General features: G+C 42.2%; 1 protein-coding gene across 1 annotated transcript in view; it reads right to left on the bottom strand.

The window, feature by feature from the left end:
- Positions 1-18,239, bottom strand: part of fam20ca (FAM20C golgi associated secretory pathway kinase a) — a 49,676-nt gene extending 31,437 nt beyond the window's left edge. Inside the window, exons 1-3 of the mRNA XM_015945715.3 lie at positions 16,747-18,239; positions 15,932-16,110; positions 9,473-9,551 (exon numbers count right to left, since the gene is read on the bottom strand). Coding sequence (XP_015801201.1) covers positions 9,473-9,551; positions 15,932-16,110; positions 16,747-17,300 — 812 coding nt within the window. The 5' untranslated portion in view covers positions 17,301-18,239. The remainder of the gene's footprint in view (positions 1-9,472; positions 9,552-15,931; positions 16,111-16,746) is intronic.
- Between the last annotated feature and the right edge of the window lie 1,800 nt (positions 18,240-20,039).

The following is a 20,039-nucleotide window of genomic DNA, read 5'->3' as shown; positions in this document are numbered from 1 at the left end:
TCTCTACAGATTGCCATTGATTTGAACAGCCAGGTCAGACAGATTACTTGGTATCCCAAGGTGCTTCTCCATCCTCCAGCAGCTAAAACAGCACAGCAGGGGGCCTGAAAGCCTGAGGACTCTTTCCCTGCCAGTCCCAGCTTAGACTCAAGAATCTGACTGGGCCACTAATGTCCAGTTAGTAAAAGGAAAGATGATATGCTGCATGACAACCCTTAAGACTGAGGCTACGCTGAGGAGGATGAGGCTGTTTGACTGAAAAATACCATTAGTTACATGAATGACTGCAGTGAATGAATTTGTTTTCCTTTGTAGTCTCCTCCTTTGGAGTATCCCCACAGCTCTGAGCGAGCTGCTACAGCTGCAGCTCAGCTCACTGTTTGCACATTTCCCCGCACCAGCTGTGGACGATGGAGAGTGTACAAACTCCGTAACCCCCACCGAGCCCTCTCTGAAGCTAGTGTGTGTATTATATGTATAAATGTGGGTGTGTGTACTGCAGCTGTGTGAACAGCTGTCTATAGTAACGCCTCGTCTGTGCTTGTGCACACATCCAGAGATGGGTTCAGACAGAACCTCTTAAAGTGTGTCCAACTTCAGACAGCCAGCAGCGCTGGAACGGTTCTTGTGGGATATCTGTAGGGAAACCCCGTTGAACGGCTACCAAAGAAAAAGTACATGAAGTAAGATGTCGATGTGTGCTGTGCACACTTTTCTGGCTTTAAACACTTGCATATACTGGTTTGTGTATTGAAGTGTGCAAACACAAGTTTATCAGTTATTTGAACTCTACGGCTGGTTCAGAGCAGCACTTGGACTGCTTCTGTTCATTATTTCACTCTGTTATATATATTTGATTTTATTGTTGCTTGGTCCACAGATGCTTGTAATTTGGGGACATTGCCCTAGAGAAAAAAATGACCGTACGTCAGAAGTGTGCTTTTGTGTCAGAAATGGAAACAGCTTTCTTATCCATGGACATCTTCTTGAACAATGTCTAATAGAAGAAAAAAGGTTTATGTTCTTCAGGACTGATGAGTTGATGGCTAGTCTAAGAGTATCCGGATCAAAATGGATTGCGTCAGTCTCAAAATGGCTTCAATGTCAAAAATACACAGCAGTTCATGTAAACATTATTTTATAAAACCTGATACTGCTCCAAAGTTCACATCACACGGTTATTATGAGAAAAATATACAAAAGTTCCTAATTTTGACCCCTGAACCATAGATAGAACATTTTTGCCCCTCATTTGAAATTATACTTCGTATCTCTTCTAGGAATCATGCACATTAACTCATTAACTGCCAATGACGACAAAAGTTGTCATTTGCATTTTTTTACTGTGTGGGCATCGGAACGAGCCCCCGCACCGTGAGAACAAACATCTCAGCTCTAAAGCCGATCTTCATCCGCATACATCACACGTCACGTGATCAGGAAGCAGAAAATCCATAGCCCCCTTCAGACAGGCCATGAAAAACGGAAATGTTCAGGACTCTGTCCGTAAGACCTTTGTGTCTGAATACAAACATCCGGATAACCTTTTCCGTAATTAAACCGGACGAAGCCCCTAGTAACAGGTCCGGACTTGTCACGGACAAGGTGGCTGCTTCAGACTGGTGAGGTCGAGTTCCGGACAGGGAGGAGGGGACCGGGGGACGCTGTGCGCACCTAGATAGCCCGCTGCTGTAGCATGAGGCGAACCATGGCAGCTCGCCTCCTACGGTACCGTCTCCTAGAAGCGCGACGGAGCGCTTCACTCCACTTCCGTGATTCCTTTAACCATTGAGCTTCATCATCCAGGTCTCTTACGCGTCTTCGTGTGCTCAGAATTATGCTTAACATAAGTCGGATCAGTGAGAGGAATTCTATCTCTTCGTCTGCCACGTTTGACTGAATGGCTTTGTTTGGGTAAATGACGCATGTACGCCCGCCGCACCATTGCCCCCCCCCCCCCCCCCCCCCCCCCAGACATCTGGAACTTTTACCTGCTGTGTGAAGGCAGCCGAAAGGACAAGTTCCGGTACAAACGTGGTGTGTCTGAAAACACAGTTCTGGTTAAAAACCGGACTGAATTGTCCGCACATATTCCAGAATATCAATCTGAAAAGGGTTCATGTGTTAGGAGATCGTTTTGGACTGCTGCTATAAAAAAAAGTGAGGCGCGAACCGGAAAAGCTTCTGCCGATCACAGTTCAACAACGGATTATGAAAGAACGGATAACGATCGAAACGCGCAGATTCTTCCTGATGTAAGAGGTGAGTCTCCGCTTTGTTTTGGTTGTTTTGTTTGTTTTGGCATTGACATCATACTAGTTCGCAACTTCCTGTGACTCTTAAAAAAAACAGTTAAAACGGTGAGAAACGCTGGCAGCGAAGGGTTTTACCGATCAGGAAACGGCTGGCAGCGAATGAGTTTATTCAGTTGATCAATCATAATTTTGCATTCTCGTATTAAAAGGATGCTTTGCAACTTTTTCATATTTTTAAATCATTTTCTTGAGCCAGTATTTGTTAAAATGACCCTTTACAGCCGACATGGTGGAGCTGGAGTCTGCTTGCAGCACGTTTCCTGCAAGTTTTAGATCGTGAACACAGCTGATTTGTTTGATATAGTGATGAACCGCTCCTGCCGAAACTATTGAAGGCTGCAGAGACACCTCAGCAGTTAAATTAAGGTGTTAAGACAAAGCCACAGCCACAGCCACAGTGAGGAGATAGGTTTCACGTTTGCTTTGACCACAGAGAATTATTAACCGACACTAGGGGGTGCTAAACACAAGCAAAAGTGTCAAGTGTGCCTTTAAAAAAAGTTAGCGCACCAGTACAGTCAGCTATAAAAGCTATTTCTCCAAACATGGGCTGTTCAGGAAGCTATCTACAACAGGTACCTCTGACCTTTGCACAGAAACACTTTGCAAGATGTCTGAAATAACCCTTTAGTGTGATTATCTACTGAGGAGCCACATAGTCTACTCTACTCAGGCACGTATGATCATGACTTGTGCACACAAACTGCCAGTAAATGAAAAAAATACATAATCTGCCTCTCGAGTGCTGCAGCTACATGGTTTCACAGCCAACCCCACTGACTTTACATGCAGAAAGAGCTCAAGCATGTCAAAACTAATCCAGTCACTGAAAATGAGGACATATTTAGGTTCCCCGTAGTGCTAAAGGTTGGGAGTATGTGCCCTACATAGCCCAAATATATGTTTTATGTGTTTTAACTAAAAAAAAAACACCCTTGGCAGGATTAACGTACCTACATAAAACATAAGCAGTTGGTGTTATGTCTGCCATTCTTGCGATGCATAACATGTTTTGAACAGAAAGATTATAAATAAAAGAAATCAAAGAGGAAAGACTGGAAACAGGCTTGTAATTTGCATACCGGAGGCTTCCACCTCCTCCCTCAAACTCTCCCCATCTGAAAAATCCATTTAGGGTGAACATGAACATTTAGGTTCTGCAAAACCGGGATCTTGGCAAGGAGGAATGAGCAGACAAGCACAAAGATCTGGCATGGGGAAGGTATTTGCTCGGCCCGTGACCCTGATCCAGCTGGAAGTTCTCTGACAGGTTGGCAGTGCAGTGTTATTCCCAACCCTCTGGACTATAGCTACGTCTCTGTCTTCCAAAACCCATGTTTGCTTTGTTCATTCGCCACTTCCTCCTCCATTCTTGACAGCCTTTGATCGTGTTATCATACTGTCATACCAGTTTTCAGTGGGTTCAGCCTCTGTACCATCCTTTCTCTGGGGAAAACTCAACCGCTGTTCACATTCGATACCTTGATATGGCACAGATGTGAATGGTTTTGCAGAATCTTGATGAGAATCAAGAAGACATTGATCTTCACAAATGCCGGGTTTGAGCATGTCCAAAATTTGAACCCTAGCATGTATTCATCATTGAGAACATGAAGCAGGACCGTCCCTACTGGCTTTATGTGTAGGTTATGACCTCGTCATGTTAGCATTATGCTAGTGTGGCGTGACCTTGATGCAGCTGACGTGAGTCATGTTAGGAGGAGGCCTGGGGCATGGTGTGAGTCCAAGTCCAGGGTGAGGTTGATGTAAGGAAAGTTTTGAGAAAGACTCTTGTGTTGGTCTGTCAGCACTGATTGGTCATGCCACCAGATACTTAAAGACCAAGTTCACTGAGAAACCATTTTTTTTTTACTTGTTATTTTTTAAAACATGCAGGCTTAAAGTGAAAATAGTCCTCTACCCCTAATTCCTGCATTAGCTGACAATAGAAAATAGACCGGGAAACACTCGCTCTCTTTTTCCCACAGAGATCGACTCGTAGTTGCACAGACAAGACGTCATGTGGAGCTGTCAGACGAGCTGTCAGCCTGTGTGGTTTTGAGGTCCATGTCAGTGCGGAGGCAATCATTTATACCAGAGACCACTGCAAATGTGTTGGAAAAAAACAAACAAGTGAACTTGGTCTTTAAAAAGACATATTTTAAATATGTTAGGTCTGGTAAAAAAAATATGCAGACAAACTGTATCATCTTTAAAATGACAACGGTTAACTACAATAGTAGACATCCATCCAACAACGTTCCTTGTGTTAAAACACCAAAATTTAACCAAATGTTTTCAGTGCAGCAAACCAAAAATGTATATGTAAGTCCAAGATAACAGAAAACAATGAAGCCATCCATCCACTTTTCTCCCGTTATCCAAAAAAGGGTCTCGGGGGAAGCAGGCTAAGGAGGGAGGCCAAGACTTCCCTCTCCCCAGCCACTTGGACCGGCTCCTCTTGGAGAATCCTAAAGCGTTCCCTGGCCAGATAAGAGACATGGTCCCTCCAGGGTGTTCTGGGTTTTTCTCTACGATCTCCTCCTGATTTGCTGTGCAACCTCACCAGGAAGTTGTCCAGGAGGCATCCTAATCAGATGCTGGAGCCATCTCAACTGGCTCCTCTCGATGTGGAGGAGCAGCTGGTCTACTCCAAGTCCCTCCTGGGTGACTGAGCTTCTCATCCTATCTCTAAGGGAGAGCTCAGCTACCCTGCAGGGAAAACCGATTTTGGCCGCTTGTATCTGTGATCTCGTTCTTTCGGTCACTCGTGACCATAGATGAGGGTAGCAATGTAGACTGACCGGTAAAAATCAGAATAGCTTTAGAGCACCTTGTGGTTTCTCTCTGGTCGAGTAAGTAAAAGTACAACATATGAAATACATTTCTTCAAATTTTCTGTTTTTTTCATATAAAGCTTCAAAACTGCCAATTACGACCCTCAAGGAAGTAAGTTTGGACACCACAGGTACAGCGCCTTGCAAGGGCTCATTAAAAATCTACTCGGTGAGAATTAAGGCCTAGTCCACACGTAGCCGAGTTTTTTTAAAAACGAATATCCGCCCCTCCAAAAACTTGCATCCACACCACCTCGTTTAAAAAAAAACTCTGTCCATACGTACCCGGATAAATACGTTGTTAAGGACATGCCAGACCTGCAGGCGGCAGTACTTCCCCCGAATAGTATCCAGTCAGCGTAACTTTTCGTCTTCCTGTGGTCTTCCGCATGGAGCAGTAATTCCGCTTGCAAAAACAAACAAGCAAAAAGCGCTTGGACAATTGATAAAGCGAGCGCAGCTCTGAGGGCATCCATGCTGTCGGCTAGTGTAAACACAGGTCGCACACGTGATGTCAGCATTTTTTGTCGCGGAAAGTGACGTTGCGGACCTTAAAACTCCGGTTTTGTCTGTCCACACGCAGACACCCAAAACGGAGAAAATGCAGATCTTCACTTTGGCCGGAGTTATTAAAAAGATCCGTTTTCGTGTGGAAAAATATCTATGTTTTGGCAGATCCCCGGCTACGTGTGGACAGGGCCTAAGAGTACCAAGCACAATGACTGACGGTTTTCTAATTAGCCACAGTCCAACCACATCCTAATAGTTTATGTAGGGTGTGGAGAGTGTAATCCTCGTGGAGAAAATAAAGCCTTACATGTTTTCTCAGCGTCGCACAGCCAAGACGTCATGCGGAGCTGTCAGACGAGCTGTCAGACTGTGTGGCTTTGAGGTCCATGTCAGTGTGGAGATTTGCATCCGCCACAAACACACAAGGGTGGAAAGATCAAAGCCTCTTCAAAGCACAACTTGATGCTGCTCAGTAAGACAAGTAAAGGAACATAAAGCATCACAGGAATGCTCTGAACTACTGTTCCCAGAATACACCTCCATTCTTAAAATAAAGCGGGACTTATCAATGTGACAGACTCAACTAAAGCTAATGATGAGCTTTGATAAAAGCACGGAACAAAGACTGGTTCTCCTAGAGTGTGCCTCTCAGAAAAGTCTTTATTTTAATAATTCTGCTCTGGGGAGTTTTGTATAATATCTGTACGTGCTGCAGACAGATGATCGTGTCAGTCAGAGCAAGAAGCTTGAATCCCATATGACAGGCTAAACAAAGAGCTGCAGGAATCTGTAGCTTGTGGTTCAAAAACTGACGTGTAATTACTGTCAAATTGGTTTCCAGTGAAATCTGAGAAAGACTGCTGGATTCATTTCCGTAATAAGAAAATCAAAGCTCCTCTCTTGCATTTTCATCTGGAAGGTGTTGTTTATCCAGTCAATGGTGTCATTATCTCAGTTTGTAATTGACGTTTTGTAAGAAGGAATTTTTAAACAGTTTGTTTGATGTTTGTTCTGATTTACATTTGTACATTGCTGAAGTTTAAAGTAATAATGTAGGATTGTGTCTGTGATGATATGACGATACTATCAATATACAAAATTTTAATAAGAACAAAAGTCAATGCAACCTGATGAAATTCAATGTAGTAGAGATTAGGTATGAGATGTGGCCGATATTCTAACGTATCATAATATTCAACAATAAGTATACCCTGGTGCAGCAATACCAAACAACGTGATTCCGTGTCAGTTAGGGCTGAACGATCTGTCATTTCCACACTGAATTTGCAAACAACATGATTGTCAAAGAGGTTTTTCGCAGAGCTTGTGACTGACCTGGGATCTGTTGTAGCAACTGTTTTAAACACTTGGAGTTTCCCCGAGGTGTTAAAGGTTTTAAAGATGTTACAGCATTAGCATCGAGTGGGGCAAAGGTGTGGGCCGGGATTGCAGGAGCAATCTGAGTAGACAGGACAGCATACTTGGTCATTTTCCTAATACATTTATTTGTTTTTGTGGTGCTAATTTGGTCAATATTATTAATAGCTGTGGTTGTGTGTCGCTTATGTTCTGTCCGTCACTCTGCACCGTTCATGAGTGAGAGATGGAGAGTCTGATTCGCCTGCTTCCTGCGGCAGCAGCAGGAGATTTTCCATAATAACTTAATGGCAGCGTAGCTCTGTTTTGTTAAAACATAAACTTTTTTTTTCCTTCAACAGTAGCAAATGCTGGTATTTTATCAGTTTTAATCAAAAGTGATCAATTACAAATATTAAATTTTCATTATTTTGTTATTTAAATGGGCATTATGGAAGTTTGACAGCCAAAACATGTATAGAAATAATAAGTTTCCTCTTCATACATTCTCCTGCAATGCCCTGGTCCTGTAGAATGAGCCCTGGCATTTTTACTGTGATTGCCTGTTTTTCTGTAAAATCACAGAAAAAGAGAGCTGCTCGGGTCGAGCAGGCTGCTCATGCGCGTTCACGCTCAGGCATCGCCCGTAGCATTTGCTCTCAGTAGCTTTAGCAGCAGAGAGAAAGGCGGTGCCAACTCAGCGACTTTGTCGCTGTTCCTAACGCCTAGTGATGAACCTAGCTACATTTCTGAGGACCCTTAGCTACTTTCTGTAGAACTTTCTTCTAGATATTTCCTGCAAATTAGCAACGAAATAGCCATTTTCGCGCCGAACCGTTCTTTGGTTTGACGTTGTTTCAGGTGTCATCAAGGATATAAAAGTTACAGATGCTGTGAATGTTACTAGAGTGTCGCTCACCTTGTAAGATGTCTGACTCTCACACACAAGACCTGGGTTTGATTCTGGATGTGAACATAGTTTATTTAGAGTTTATTTTTTACATTAATGGTATATTTTTTTTACAGTAAGATGCCCAAATTTTTATTTGAGACTCGCCGAACGGCTTTGCATTCACAGATAAAAAAGATGTGGGTTCAACTTTCATTTTGGAACAATTTTTCAAGCAAGGGAAGGGAATGATCTGAGCATGCAGGGAGACTGACCCATCTTAAACCTTTGTTGGCTGTGCTGAAGAGAAAGGTACAGAACCAAATTATTTGATTAATTAGCTGCACGCTCTCCTGTCCCCTGTCCTCCGGGCCACACACACACACTGGACTGTCTCAGCTGTTATTTTCGTTAAGGAGTGTGCACGTACAGCATGCGCGCCTCATGCACGAGCCTCCTATTGAAGCTGCCGTTACGCTTTTGGCCTGAGGGGGCAATCGTGAGCATAAAAATTCAAAAGTCTGTAAAGTCCCTTTAAACAACAAACTAGACTTTATTTTTATGTCAGGTCATTTGTTCTTCATGAATCAAATGAAAATCACAATTTCTGCCATAAAAATCATAATGAAATCTTTTCCTAAGGCTCTGGTATGACCGAAAATTCCGGTCTGGTTTATCCATGCCCTTTGACCCAGCCTACCGCTGAATTTCCACTCATACACGACTCACACACATGCACAATGTCCGTGTTGCTGTGAGGCAACTCGTGAATCAGCCTGGTGAATGCACTAAAACTCAGGGTAACCTCTGTTCTTGTCAGATATGACTATGGTGATGATCCCTGCCGGGCATTGTTGGTGACCTAAAGGTTTGAAAACTACAGCAGATTTGAGCATCTGCTGTTACTTTCAATGGGAAAAAGGTCTCATGTTTCAAAATAAAGCCTCTGATCAGGTCGGAAATTAAAAGCTAAAACATTTACAAAACTATTTAGCAGCTTAAATCAATCAGTAGGTTATTACTTATTTGAGTTCTGATACTTTGAGATTTGACAGATTTCACTTCTGTAAGCTCAGAAACACAAACACACAACCTCATCAACTGTTTTCATTGCTGTACCTCTTTCCCTTTAATGCTCTCCACAGGGGCTCTCATGCAGAAAAGGTTTTTCACATTTCACAGCAATCAAACCGGGCTTGTGAGCAATTACGTCTGATCGCAGCACAGTTGGCCCGTACACTGTTTATCCACAGCGACGCGGGAATTCATCGGGAAAAACTCTGAGAGCGGGAAAGGTATTTCTTTTTTTTTATGTGCTTTAGCCGGCGCGTATGCCTCCCTAAAGACGCCCTCGTAACGGCTCGATGCTCATTTTAATTAACACATAAGCCCGTTGATGTTAATTAAAAAGCAGACAGACGATTCCCCTATCAGAAAAAAAGATCACACGAAGGTGCAGAAATGTGTGCATGGAGACTCGGGCATCAGGCAGTGTTCATCAGCCCACCTCCAAATGATACAATAACTGCATGGAACGATTAAAAAAACACACTCGTGTAACTTACTTCATGGGCTTGAACAGGGCTTGTCCGTAGTTCTGGAAAGTCATGATCAGCTTCAGCTGAGTGCCTCCCGATTTCATGGCTGAAAAGAAAGCAAGTGAGAAGTCAAATAACAACCCGAGCCAATTCCACAGAAAAAAACGTGCACAGCTGTATTGTTGTTCGACAGTAATGTGTTTTTGCATGGATTCATGGAGTTTTGTAGACCAATTTGCCCAACCGTTGAAAGAGGTCATAGCAGCAAGGAGCTGCGTGTGCCTTTAGTTGCTGCTAAAACCCATTGATTGTGTTGAGATTAGCCTCATCATGTAAAACATTTGGCGGTAGATTTGTGCACATGAGCCACTTCCTTTGTCACTCACTCAGTCTGACCTCCTGTACTCGGGACTCGAGCCGTGGCTTATGTCTCAGACTATCAGTCATGTCCATGCTGTCTCCCATAGGGTGATGGAGACCGACTGCAAGCTTCCTGCTTCCCTCTGACTCAAACAAAAGGACCGCCAGAACTGTCCAAATGCCTTGTGTTTCTGTCACAATGGACAGGCTTTTGGAGGGATTTGCCCATTTATTACAGCACATTAACTTGAGCGTATTACAAGACATGCTGCTTCTGCATAACCCCAATATCAGCGTAAGCCTGCAGTTGTGAATCCACTTACCAACTGAGCAGTTGGCTGCACTGAACACTCTGAATAAAGCTGCGTTTGGTGTTTACCAACTCAATTGCTGTCTCGTCTCAAGAGCTCTCACATTTTTCCTTTTTTCTGTTTGGGTTGTTTATGCTATTCTTGTTTTCACCTTCTCTGTTATTTTCTCGCTGTCTCAATTCATATTACTCAGTGCAGGCAAGTCTTCTTGAGCTGTGACTCATTTTGAAAGGTTTGCATGACCTAGGGTGCATCACCTTTTGTTTATGCTAGAGACTGACTCAGTAAGCATGTAACAGGTAGGCAGAAGACAGGTCAAGTGGAGTGTAGGCATGCATTTGTACAACCATCCAAAATGTTTAAAATATTAGAATTCTGTTTATAGAGATTTGACTTTCACAGAAACAGACAGATCCATCGGTCGGCTGGTTATTTAGGCTGATTTTAGCCTAAAACAACAACAACTTAGCAAAATTTGACAATAATTCCTTGCATCAATGAACTTCCTACAATAAGAACAACACCAGCAGACCCAAAGGGATGTTGGCCACATTATGATGGTATCTTTACACATATTCTTTACTGTTTACTTCACTGCTACAATATAAATGATGGGTGTGGATTAGAGGTCGACCGATATTGGTTTTTCTATTGCCGATACTGATGCTGATAGGAAAAGGTTATGGTCAGTCAATGGCAGATTTTCAGAGTCCATATTGAGATATTTTCTATATCGCTTTCATGCTAAATTGTCACTAACAGGGATGTAGGAAAATATCGATATGGCAATACATCGTGATATTTTTTCCAGCGATATTATATCGATATTCAAAAGGCTGTGTATCTTATTTTTGAAAGAATTTACATGCAAGAATTTGTGCATTTTCTTTTCTTTTGGTGCAATTCGAACACTGACCACTAGTTGGCATCAGTGTGCAGTGGGTTTTGTTTCCACCATTGAAATTTATTATTATATTATGGTTTAGATACCTCATGTTAAACATGTTAAGTATCAGTTTGGACTGTTTATTAAATTTTCCAATAATAAATTCAGTCTAAAAATCTCTAATATTGTCTGACTGAATGTATCGCAATACATTGTGATATATCGTATAGTCTCCCATGTATCGTGATACGTATCGTGTCGCCATACTTTCACCAATACACACCCCTAGTCACTAATAACATCAGTTGATTCATGTAACTTCGGAAACTAAATCAGAGTTTAACCAGCTGTTAAATCTTAATTTTGTGTACTGCCCACTGTTAAAATCAGACATTTAACTAAAGTTATTCAAACAAATTAGTAAACTGACCAAGTATTAAATACGCAAAACAGGTAAATTTTAAGAAGTTTAAGTTGAAAATAATTTTTGAGCATTTATTAAGCAGATGTTATTCAGAAAGGTAAACATACATTTAAATACAATTCTGCAGCAGCACCGGGCTGCCCGGGGATGTGCCTGACTTTAAATAGACTTTACTACGGAGTTATATCGGCCAATGTCAATATATAAAAAAATAGTGAATATTGGCCCAATATGTCAGCTGACCGATATATGTGTCTACAACACTGCTCTTGTGGGCCCAAATTAATTTCAAATATTAGTATATCTTCCTAATGTGCATTTAGGCCTATTATAACAGTGTAGATTAAAAAATTATAAACTATAAACTATAAAACAGTTTTTGCGTACTTTAAACTGAAACTAACTACAATTTTGTGGCCAGTGTGGAGATCTGTAGTTTTCCAAACTAGGCCCTTCTGTTGGAACAATTAGACACTTGGGTCGCACTTCTCTGACCTGTCCAAAAAACGATAACTAAGAGAATACATTTCTGACTAGGTTACTACATTTCTGATTGTGGAAATCAAAATGTGTAAAATTGTTTGGGAATTTTTTTATTGTTGGAATGAATTCATGCTTGGTAAAGAAAATCAGATATTTGAATTTCAGACTGGCCGATCACTAATTAAAGCTAGCCTGCTATTTGCCAGTTCAAAGTATCAGGCTATTTATGGGTTCATCTATAGTTTCTGCATTGATGATGTCATCACTAGTGGCCTGTACATGTTTCTGGTAAATTGCTTATGATTCTTATGCTAATTTCAAATGAAAATGTAAATGTTCTCATATGTTTGTGTCTCAAACGTGTCTCCACAGCCCAGTGAGTTTCTAAATCATCTGTGCTGCCATGTAAGACATGGACATACACATTTAGCAGAGCTTTATTAGTTTTTATTTCAGAATGCTCCGAGCCTCACCCACCAGCATCAGCTTCTCCTCCCCTGCGGTGATGATAAATCCATCGGGCTTTCACCTGTGCCTCCTCGTGTTTCTATGATTTATGAGTTAAGCTGAGTTGTGAACAAAAAAGGCCACAGACACAAAGGAGCAGAAAGAAGAAGCCAGTATTGCGGAGAAAATGCTGAAGAGAGAATGTTTCTAATGCCATCTCGGTTTCGTGCAATAATTATGAAGAACTGTATATGCATCCATGGACAGGAAAACAATACAAAGGTTTTGTTCTGCAGAGACAGAAGATGAAGGGATGTACAGCAATGAGACAAAGACAGGAGTGAATAAATGTACAATAAAACAACCACGCTACAAAGGAAGCATGGTCAGATTACAGCCAGTTTTAGTGATAGCTGAAGTCATAACAGGGTGAGTCCAGTTCTATTACTGTATGAGCTTTACGTTGTGGAAATAAACAGGACATTGTTAAAAATATTACAGGTGTTAATGCACATACTCCTTATATGTTGAAACTTTCATTTTGGTCATAAATGTAGCTGTAATTAGTTATTTAATGCTTGAAGACAGCACAATTTACAAGATATGGGTAGTTAGTGTTGACAACCCACCAAAGGATGGAGGCCATAGAGTCATCACATTTTATCTGGTAGAAGAGAACAGACAACTGTTTCTGCCGGACCGTTTTACACGTGGCACACTCTGAGCCTCATCACTTTGGTGTGCATTCATAAAGGAAAGTAAGTAATGCTAAACACGTGTTTACATGATTATAGTCTCTATTCTTACTCTGTTAGCAGCTTAATAGTGGCTTGGTGATTTACACCACATGGATGTTATGCCATTAGCATTATTAGCACCTGTTAGCATAAGGAAGCTAATATATATATATATATATAATACCTTATTTTCGGAACTATAAGCCGCTACTTTATTCCCACGCTTTGAACCATGCGGCTTATAATGAGGTTTACTGAAGATTTTCCTTCACCTGCCAGGGGGCGCTTTAGCAGAAAGTGAAACAGGTGGAAGTCAAATGTGGAAATCGAAGAAAGTGCTCATTTTAATTTAGCACATGCAAGCAGCCGGCACGACGAAGAATTTTTTTCAAATCCATACTCTCTCATCATGGAAACTACACGCATGAGTTCATAATGATGCCGCATTTAAGTTGAAGGCCGTCGATCTGGCAGTAAAGGAGGGAAACAGTACTGCCGCACGTAAGCTTGGCATGAATGAATCCATGGTTCGGCGCTGGAGACGGCAGCGGGAAGAACTCATTCAAGCCAGCTTCACCCGGGGATGATGACAGCAACACGGACAGCGACACTGACATCGCCACAGAAAAGGTATGTGACGAAGCTCTTCTGAGGCTGTTCAACTCCCGACACTGAAGAAGAGGACTTTAATGGCTTTAGTGTGCAAGAGGAAGATGAGAGCAAATGACTTTTTCTGGTAGGCAAGTGTGTTTTATTTACTAACCAGGCATGTTTTGTGTACAGTTTTTATTTTCTATCATCCAGGGCTTATTAATGCTGTGTCAGCGCTGTTCTTTTCTTCTAAACATGCAACTCACCGGTAATAACGTGTCAGTTCTGTTTTTATTTTATAACCATCCAGAAATATGAATGCTATCAGTGCTGTTTTCTTTTCTAAACTTGCAGGCATGTTCACCCGTGTTTAAAATTAATTTTGTTTAATTAAAACAACAACGAAAAACCTTTGTGTAGCGTCTTTCTGTCTAATTTTCTTATGCTATGGCCATACATGCGCTGTGCGCCAGAGACCTGCATGTGGCTGCTGCGCCACGGCTTGTATTTGAGAGCGGCGTATGTGTGCAGAAAACCTTTTTTTTTTTTTGCTGGTGCAGCTTATATTGAAGTGCACTCTATAGTCCGGAAATTACGGTAATTGTATATTTTATTTTTTGAAGCATCACCCACCCCTATCTGAATATGATGTTTCACAGCCATGCTAGTGATGCTGGTGATCTTTTCAGCTTCTGGACCACAAATAAACAGCAAACATTAAGCTTTTTTCAACTATTTATCTGTTTATTAATGTCCTGTGGGTATTTAGTCCAACAGAGGGAGCCTAAGGGCCTTGATAAACTTGCTGTTTGACCTTGTGTTGGTGCAGGCAGCCGGCTTTGTTACGTTACTTGCTGCAGCACAGCACTGCACTGCATGTAGTAGTGGGGTGTTTCACTAGGGGGCGCACCAGACTACTCAGAGCAGACAGAGAGCTGGGTTTATGGATACAACCAAAACGAACATGGTGTCAATAGAAGAGATCAGTAACTGGTTAATTTTGAGATCACAACAGAAAAAGAGACAGCAGTGCTATCAACGATGGTAAAGACCTCTAACTCGGAGGCGGAGTCACCATTGTGAGTGTGTCTCGGTTGTCAACTCCAACAACTGGTTACTCGTGTATTGCATTGTTTGGACGCGTTGCATTAATTTCAGGGCACGCGCTGAAATGACACATCAAATCAATGCAAGTAACACGTGGCAGCCATTTTAAACGTGTTCACGTCGTGAAACAGCAAGTACATCAAGACCCTAAGTTTCCTCCCCTTCTGGTTGGCTCATGGAACCCCTGAACAAAAAATAAATGAATGCAAGTGAACGAGGCTATAAAAGTTATTTTCTGGTCTGCTTTGCCAAACATGTTGTACTTCAATTGAAATGAAAATAATTGCGTGCTTTGGCTACGTCTGTCATATATTTTGAGATTTATTTGCTCTTATAAACTTGGAATTAAAAAGACTACAAATCAGAAGTCGCATGTATGACGTCACGGCAGAATCTCTAGTTCCCCCAGCGTAGCCGCTACTTACCGCAGGTCTGTGGTGGTTTTCTTCATCTTTAATGCTTCCTTCTTTCATCCTGGAAGAAGGATGTGAAGCTCGCTAAACTCACAGTCATCTTTCTTCTTCTGCTTATCGTTGTGGGAAGAACGTTTGCAGTCCACTACGTCTTTTCACACATAACCTAAAATAAACCTAAAATAACTTTTGCCTGCCAAAAATGCAATAAATAAACAATTTCTTGACATCAAAATGTGTCTTTAAGATTCACAGAAATCAATTGTGAGATACATGACACTAACCCTGACCCTATCCAACCGGTTCGGCTCATAGACTCCCATTCCCATGGTCCGGAGGTAGATGTCTTGGGTTCTACAAACTCTATTAAAATTTTTTTTTGTTAAATTTGGTTTGTGAAGATTATCTCCAAACACCTTTATTATAATAGAGCTCCTTTGTCATGTTATGAACTACTAATAAACTTAAATATGTAAATTAGTAGTGGTAAATTCTTCTCTTGTGTTTAGAAAATCAGGATGAATTTCATATAAATGTGTTTTACTGCTGGTTATGTTTTAAGACGCAAACAGCTCAAAGTCAACGCTTTGTGTTACTAATGATTGAAATGTCCCCCAGACCTTTAATAAACAATTTTCTCTTGGATTTCCAAACTGGGATCGACCCCTGGTGAGTCACTAACTCCTAGCTGCACATGGGCTAATGTGATTCTCTGTGGTTGACTCACCCACGCTGGTGATCCTCTGTGTGACCAGGTCCTTGAGCAAGGCATCCAGCACAGGACTGTGTCGAGGGTACAGCTCATAGCGATTGACCCCGATGTGGAACTGCAGCCAATTGGGGTAAGATTCAGCTGTCACCTCTGAGGTGGGAGAAAACTCATCCTCTTCATCATTGCCATCGTGCCTGGAAAATGAAATGAGGATGGAGAACGTAGTTATCAACTACAGTTTGTGACGTTTGCTTGTACTGATTTAACTATACAGGTAGGTAGGTAGGTAGGTAGGTAGGTAGGTAGGTAGGTAGGTAGGTAGGTAGGTAGGTAGGTGGGTAGGTAGGTGGGTAGGTAGGTGGGTAGGTAGGTAGGTAGGTAGGTAGGTAGATAGATGGATGGATAGATAGATGATAGATAGATAGATAGATAGATAGATAGATAGATAGATAGATAGATAGATAGATAGATAGATAGATAGATAGATAGATAGATAGATAGATAGCAGAGGTGAACAAATCAAATTTAAAATCATGATACAATTGTCACATCATAATATAAATATGACATCACAAAGCACTTATGTTCCCTTATTTATTAGAAATCTATTTTTTTAAAACACACATTTTTTTGCTGTATAAATGCTGCATATTATAACTGTGTCATTGTTTTTTATATAAATATTGCATTTTTCCAAGATATATTGTCATACAATTTTGAAGCAAATTGCCATTGGTCCCCGGTGGGTCAATTTTTCGTCGCAGGAGTCATACAATAAAAAAATATTCCACTTTTTTTAACCTTTAACCGTATTTTTGAAAGAATCTTACCATGCCTGGTTTCCTGTTGCTCTGGGATAAAACCTGATGTCAGTTTTAAATAAAGTATCATCATCCGTGAGGGGAGGCAGGTCAACCTTGTATAAGTGATGCTGAAACAGAGCGGACAGTCTGGAGACAGCCTGGGCAGACGCGGTCCGAGCGCCGCTGGCGTTCCCGATCAGCGGCTTGTCGTCCCTCTGGTTCCCAGCCGACTGTCTCGTCTTCCCGTAGGAGTCCCCCGCCTTGTTCCCGGCTGCGGCTGTGATCTTTTCCAGGGAATGTGAGGTGATGTTGGAGCTCGGCTCGTTGCTGAAATCCTGCAGGATTCTCAGCGTGTGTTTGTTAGGCCAGCCGGCTTCGCCCGGCGACCTGGCTCGCTGCTTGCCCCAGCCCTGCACATCGCTGTCCGGGTGCTGCGCGCACTGGCACCCGGCGCCGTCGCCGCTGTCCGCCCCAGACGCCCTCTTCTCCAGCTTTGGTAACAGGTCTATCATGATGTGCAAAGTGCACGCCACCAGAAACACCATGAGTATCAGAAATCTGAATTTGCGAAACAGTATCATGGTTATTTGTGGGTAATAACTCTATAAGTTCACAGAGAGAGAGAAGCTTTGAGCGCGGCGCGTACACAATTATCTGAGCATTTTACATACAAAGAGTGTAGGTTTGTGCTAAAACTACATCATGTTTGACAGTCTGTGGTTGCGTAAAGGTCCAGCTTCTTCATGTCCAGACAGGTGCACGCAAACGCCTCATTTAGCGCCTCTTCGGAGCAGGATGCGGTGCCAGGAGGACGGAAGGCAGGACAAATGTTTCAGAAGGTGCAGCAGGAGGGAGTGGGGTCCCGGTGCACGCATTCCATAGAGCCACTTCCTCGTGCTGACGCCAGTGGGTGTATGTATTTACAAAGAAAAAAAGTCACGTAGACATTACATTGAAAGCTGCCCATGTGTATTTAGGGCAAATAAAAATGATTAAAAAGCATCCATTAGGAATAAAAATGAGCAGGTCATCGGAAAGATGCTTGGATGCTGCCCCAGTTCTTCCTGACAAAGCCTGGCAGGAGTCACATCAGACGTCGGCCGGCTGGCTGGCTGGCCGGTGCTCGGATCCAGGTCGAGATTTGTCCTCTCCGCACGGCTTGGTCTCTGCTCCGTGTTCATTCAGGTTGGGTTTGTTAAATCTTCGTATCGAAGACATCTGAGCCCAACCTCGGTGGCGTCATGAGGAAGAGATTGGCTGCGTCTGCACACCAACAGCAGCAGCAGCAGCAGCAGCAGCAACAGCCGCACTACAGTGACATGAAAGAAATGCTTTCAGGGACGTGGATGCTATCTATTTGTGCTCCGCTAGAGGGCGCTGACGCAGCCTCAAGCCGCTGCAGAAACTGCACGCGCTTCATTACATATAATGTACTGGGTTCTTAGCGGGGCTCCTGGTCTATGAAGGGTGCTTGAGGATGAACAAAGGGGGTCTAATGTAGAAGGAGAAATCGTCTAGTTTCACTGTCTTTTCATGGTCGGTGACTCGACGAAAGTGTCACATGATTTTTGGACACTCAACTTTATTCTGAAGGGTGTAAGAATTTGTTCACAAATGTCAAATGATGCACGGTTTAGCAAAGACACGGGCCACCTTGTTTAGCATGAACTAATCTGCAGATCTAACTGGTCAGCCTGCTGCCAAAAACAGAATGTTTTGCCTGTCTGCCTGTTAGCTAAATATGTCACTGACATCTAATTGGGATTGGATGAAACTATCAGAAAATGAATAATGGACATGCATCTACCACCAATTCTCTTTTAGAGTAAACCCCAGTCAAGGTCATTCCCACAGCCGACCTGAGATGACCGCCTTATTTAACAGGATTTTCTGGCATGATGGACTGACATCTTTAGCCATAAAACGCTAGTCTAATCACTTTATTGACACAAATTCAATAATCTACCCTAAAAAAGGTGAACTTCTACCCCAACAACATTACTGGCTTTGGCTGCACGTTTACTTGACTTCTTACCATCTACCCTCAGTTTGGTGCCACAGCAGAGAGAATCACACCAGCCAGACTAATAGTACATCTTCTGATAGATGCTGAACGATCTCGTCTGTCTCAGCACACAGATTACTCCGACGGTTCTCGTGAAGTTCAGTAGAGTCCTGAGCCTATCCCAGTTTGTTGTCTGTGTGAACTCCAATGATTGTAACAGGAGTCACCATTTTCCCAGTCCTCTAAATGTCCACCACCAGCTTTTGCACACGATTCTACTTGGACTACATGAGAAAGCTACTCCCCCTCACCTTCCTCCCTGGTTCATCCAACTGCTGCACAGCTGAGCTGATTTCATCTCCACGCTCAGGTATAAAAGTCAATGGGTGATGTGTTTTCCATAAGATATTTTAATCGTCTCAAAACATCCTTTTAATTTAAATTCTTTACAAGTGTTTAAAACTAATCTACAGGTTTATTGTCACTCTTGATGAGATTTGGAGACGCTCTAATGTTGACCGTCAGAAGGACATTAATCTTTGGTTGTGAATGCTCATTTACGGGTTTATATGATAATAGTCCATTTGTTATGGTGGAAATAATGTGTTTCTAAGTAAAGTGAGTCCATTTAGCTGCTGTTTTGTTATTTAATAAGAATTTGTGGCATGCAAAGAAACAATTTTAATTTCCAAGCAATTGTTTATCTTTCAGCTACTGTATGTGTTGAGGGCAGATTAGGTCCCATTGGTGTGGACTTTGCAGATCTACTGCAAACACAACAAAGAGAAGGGAAAACCTCAAACGGCATCAAAAAAAGCTTTAAAGGTTTAACTATAGGCTGTTAGCTCATAACACCCCTTTAAACTGCTCAAAACAATTCTCACAGTTTCACATTTTAAGAAAAGGGTTTCTAATCGGTTCATTTATCATCCTCCAACATTATACCTCAGTTCTGGACCCGTTTCAGTCAAATCATTCCAACATGCTGCCTCAGAGGTTATTTTCAGAGGAATACACAACATTAAAAGCAATTACAGCACTTGGCGCTTGTGTTTGGGCCGGTCTAACATTCTGTCTATCTCCATTTAAATGAGTAACGTTTTCATCACTGTGGAGTTTCAGTTAGCCAAGTGCAGGCTGTTTGTCTGCCAGAAAACGGCAAATTTAACCATTTTGTTTTTAGCTCAGTCAAATTAAAGTTCGGCAATCAGCAAAATCAGCATAATTCTTTGGCTTGTTTGCGTCTGCTTTTGCCCAACTCTCCACGAGAACAGTTTTCCTCTGCTTCTCCGTGTCCTCCCGTGTGTGTTGAGCT

Source organism: Nothobranchius furzeri, chromosome 12 (assembly GCF_043380555.1).
Source record: "Nothobranchius furzeri strain GRZ-AD chromosome 12, NfurGRZ-RIMD1, whole genome shotgun sequence".
Taxonomy (NCBI): domain Eukaryota; kingdom Metazoa; phylum Chordata; class Actinopteri; order Cyprinodontiformes; family Nothobranchiidae; genus Nothobranchius; species Nothobranchius furzeri.
The sequence above is the reverse complement of the archived record's forward strand: the minus strand, read 5'-3'. Positions and strand labels throughout refer to the sequence as shown.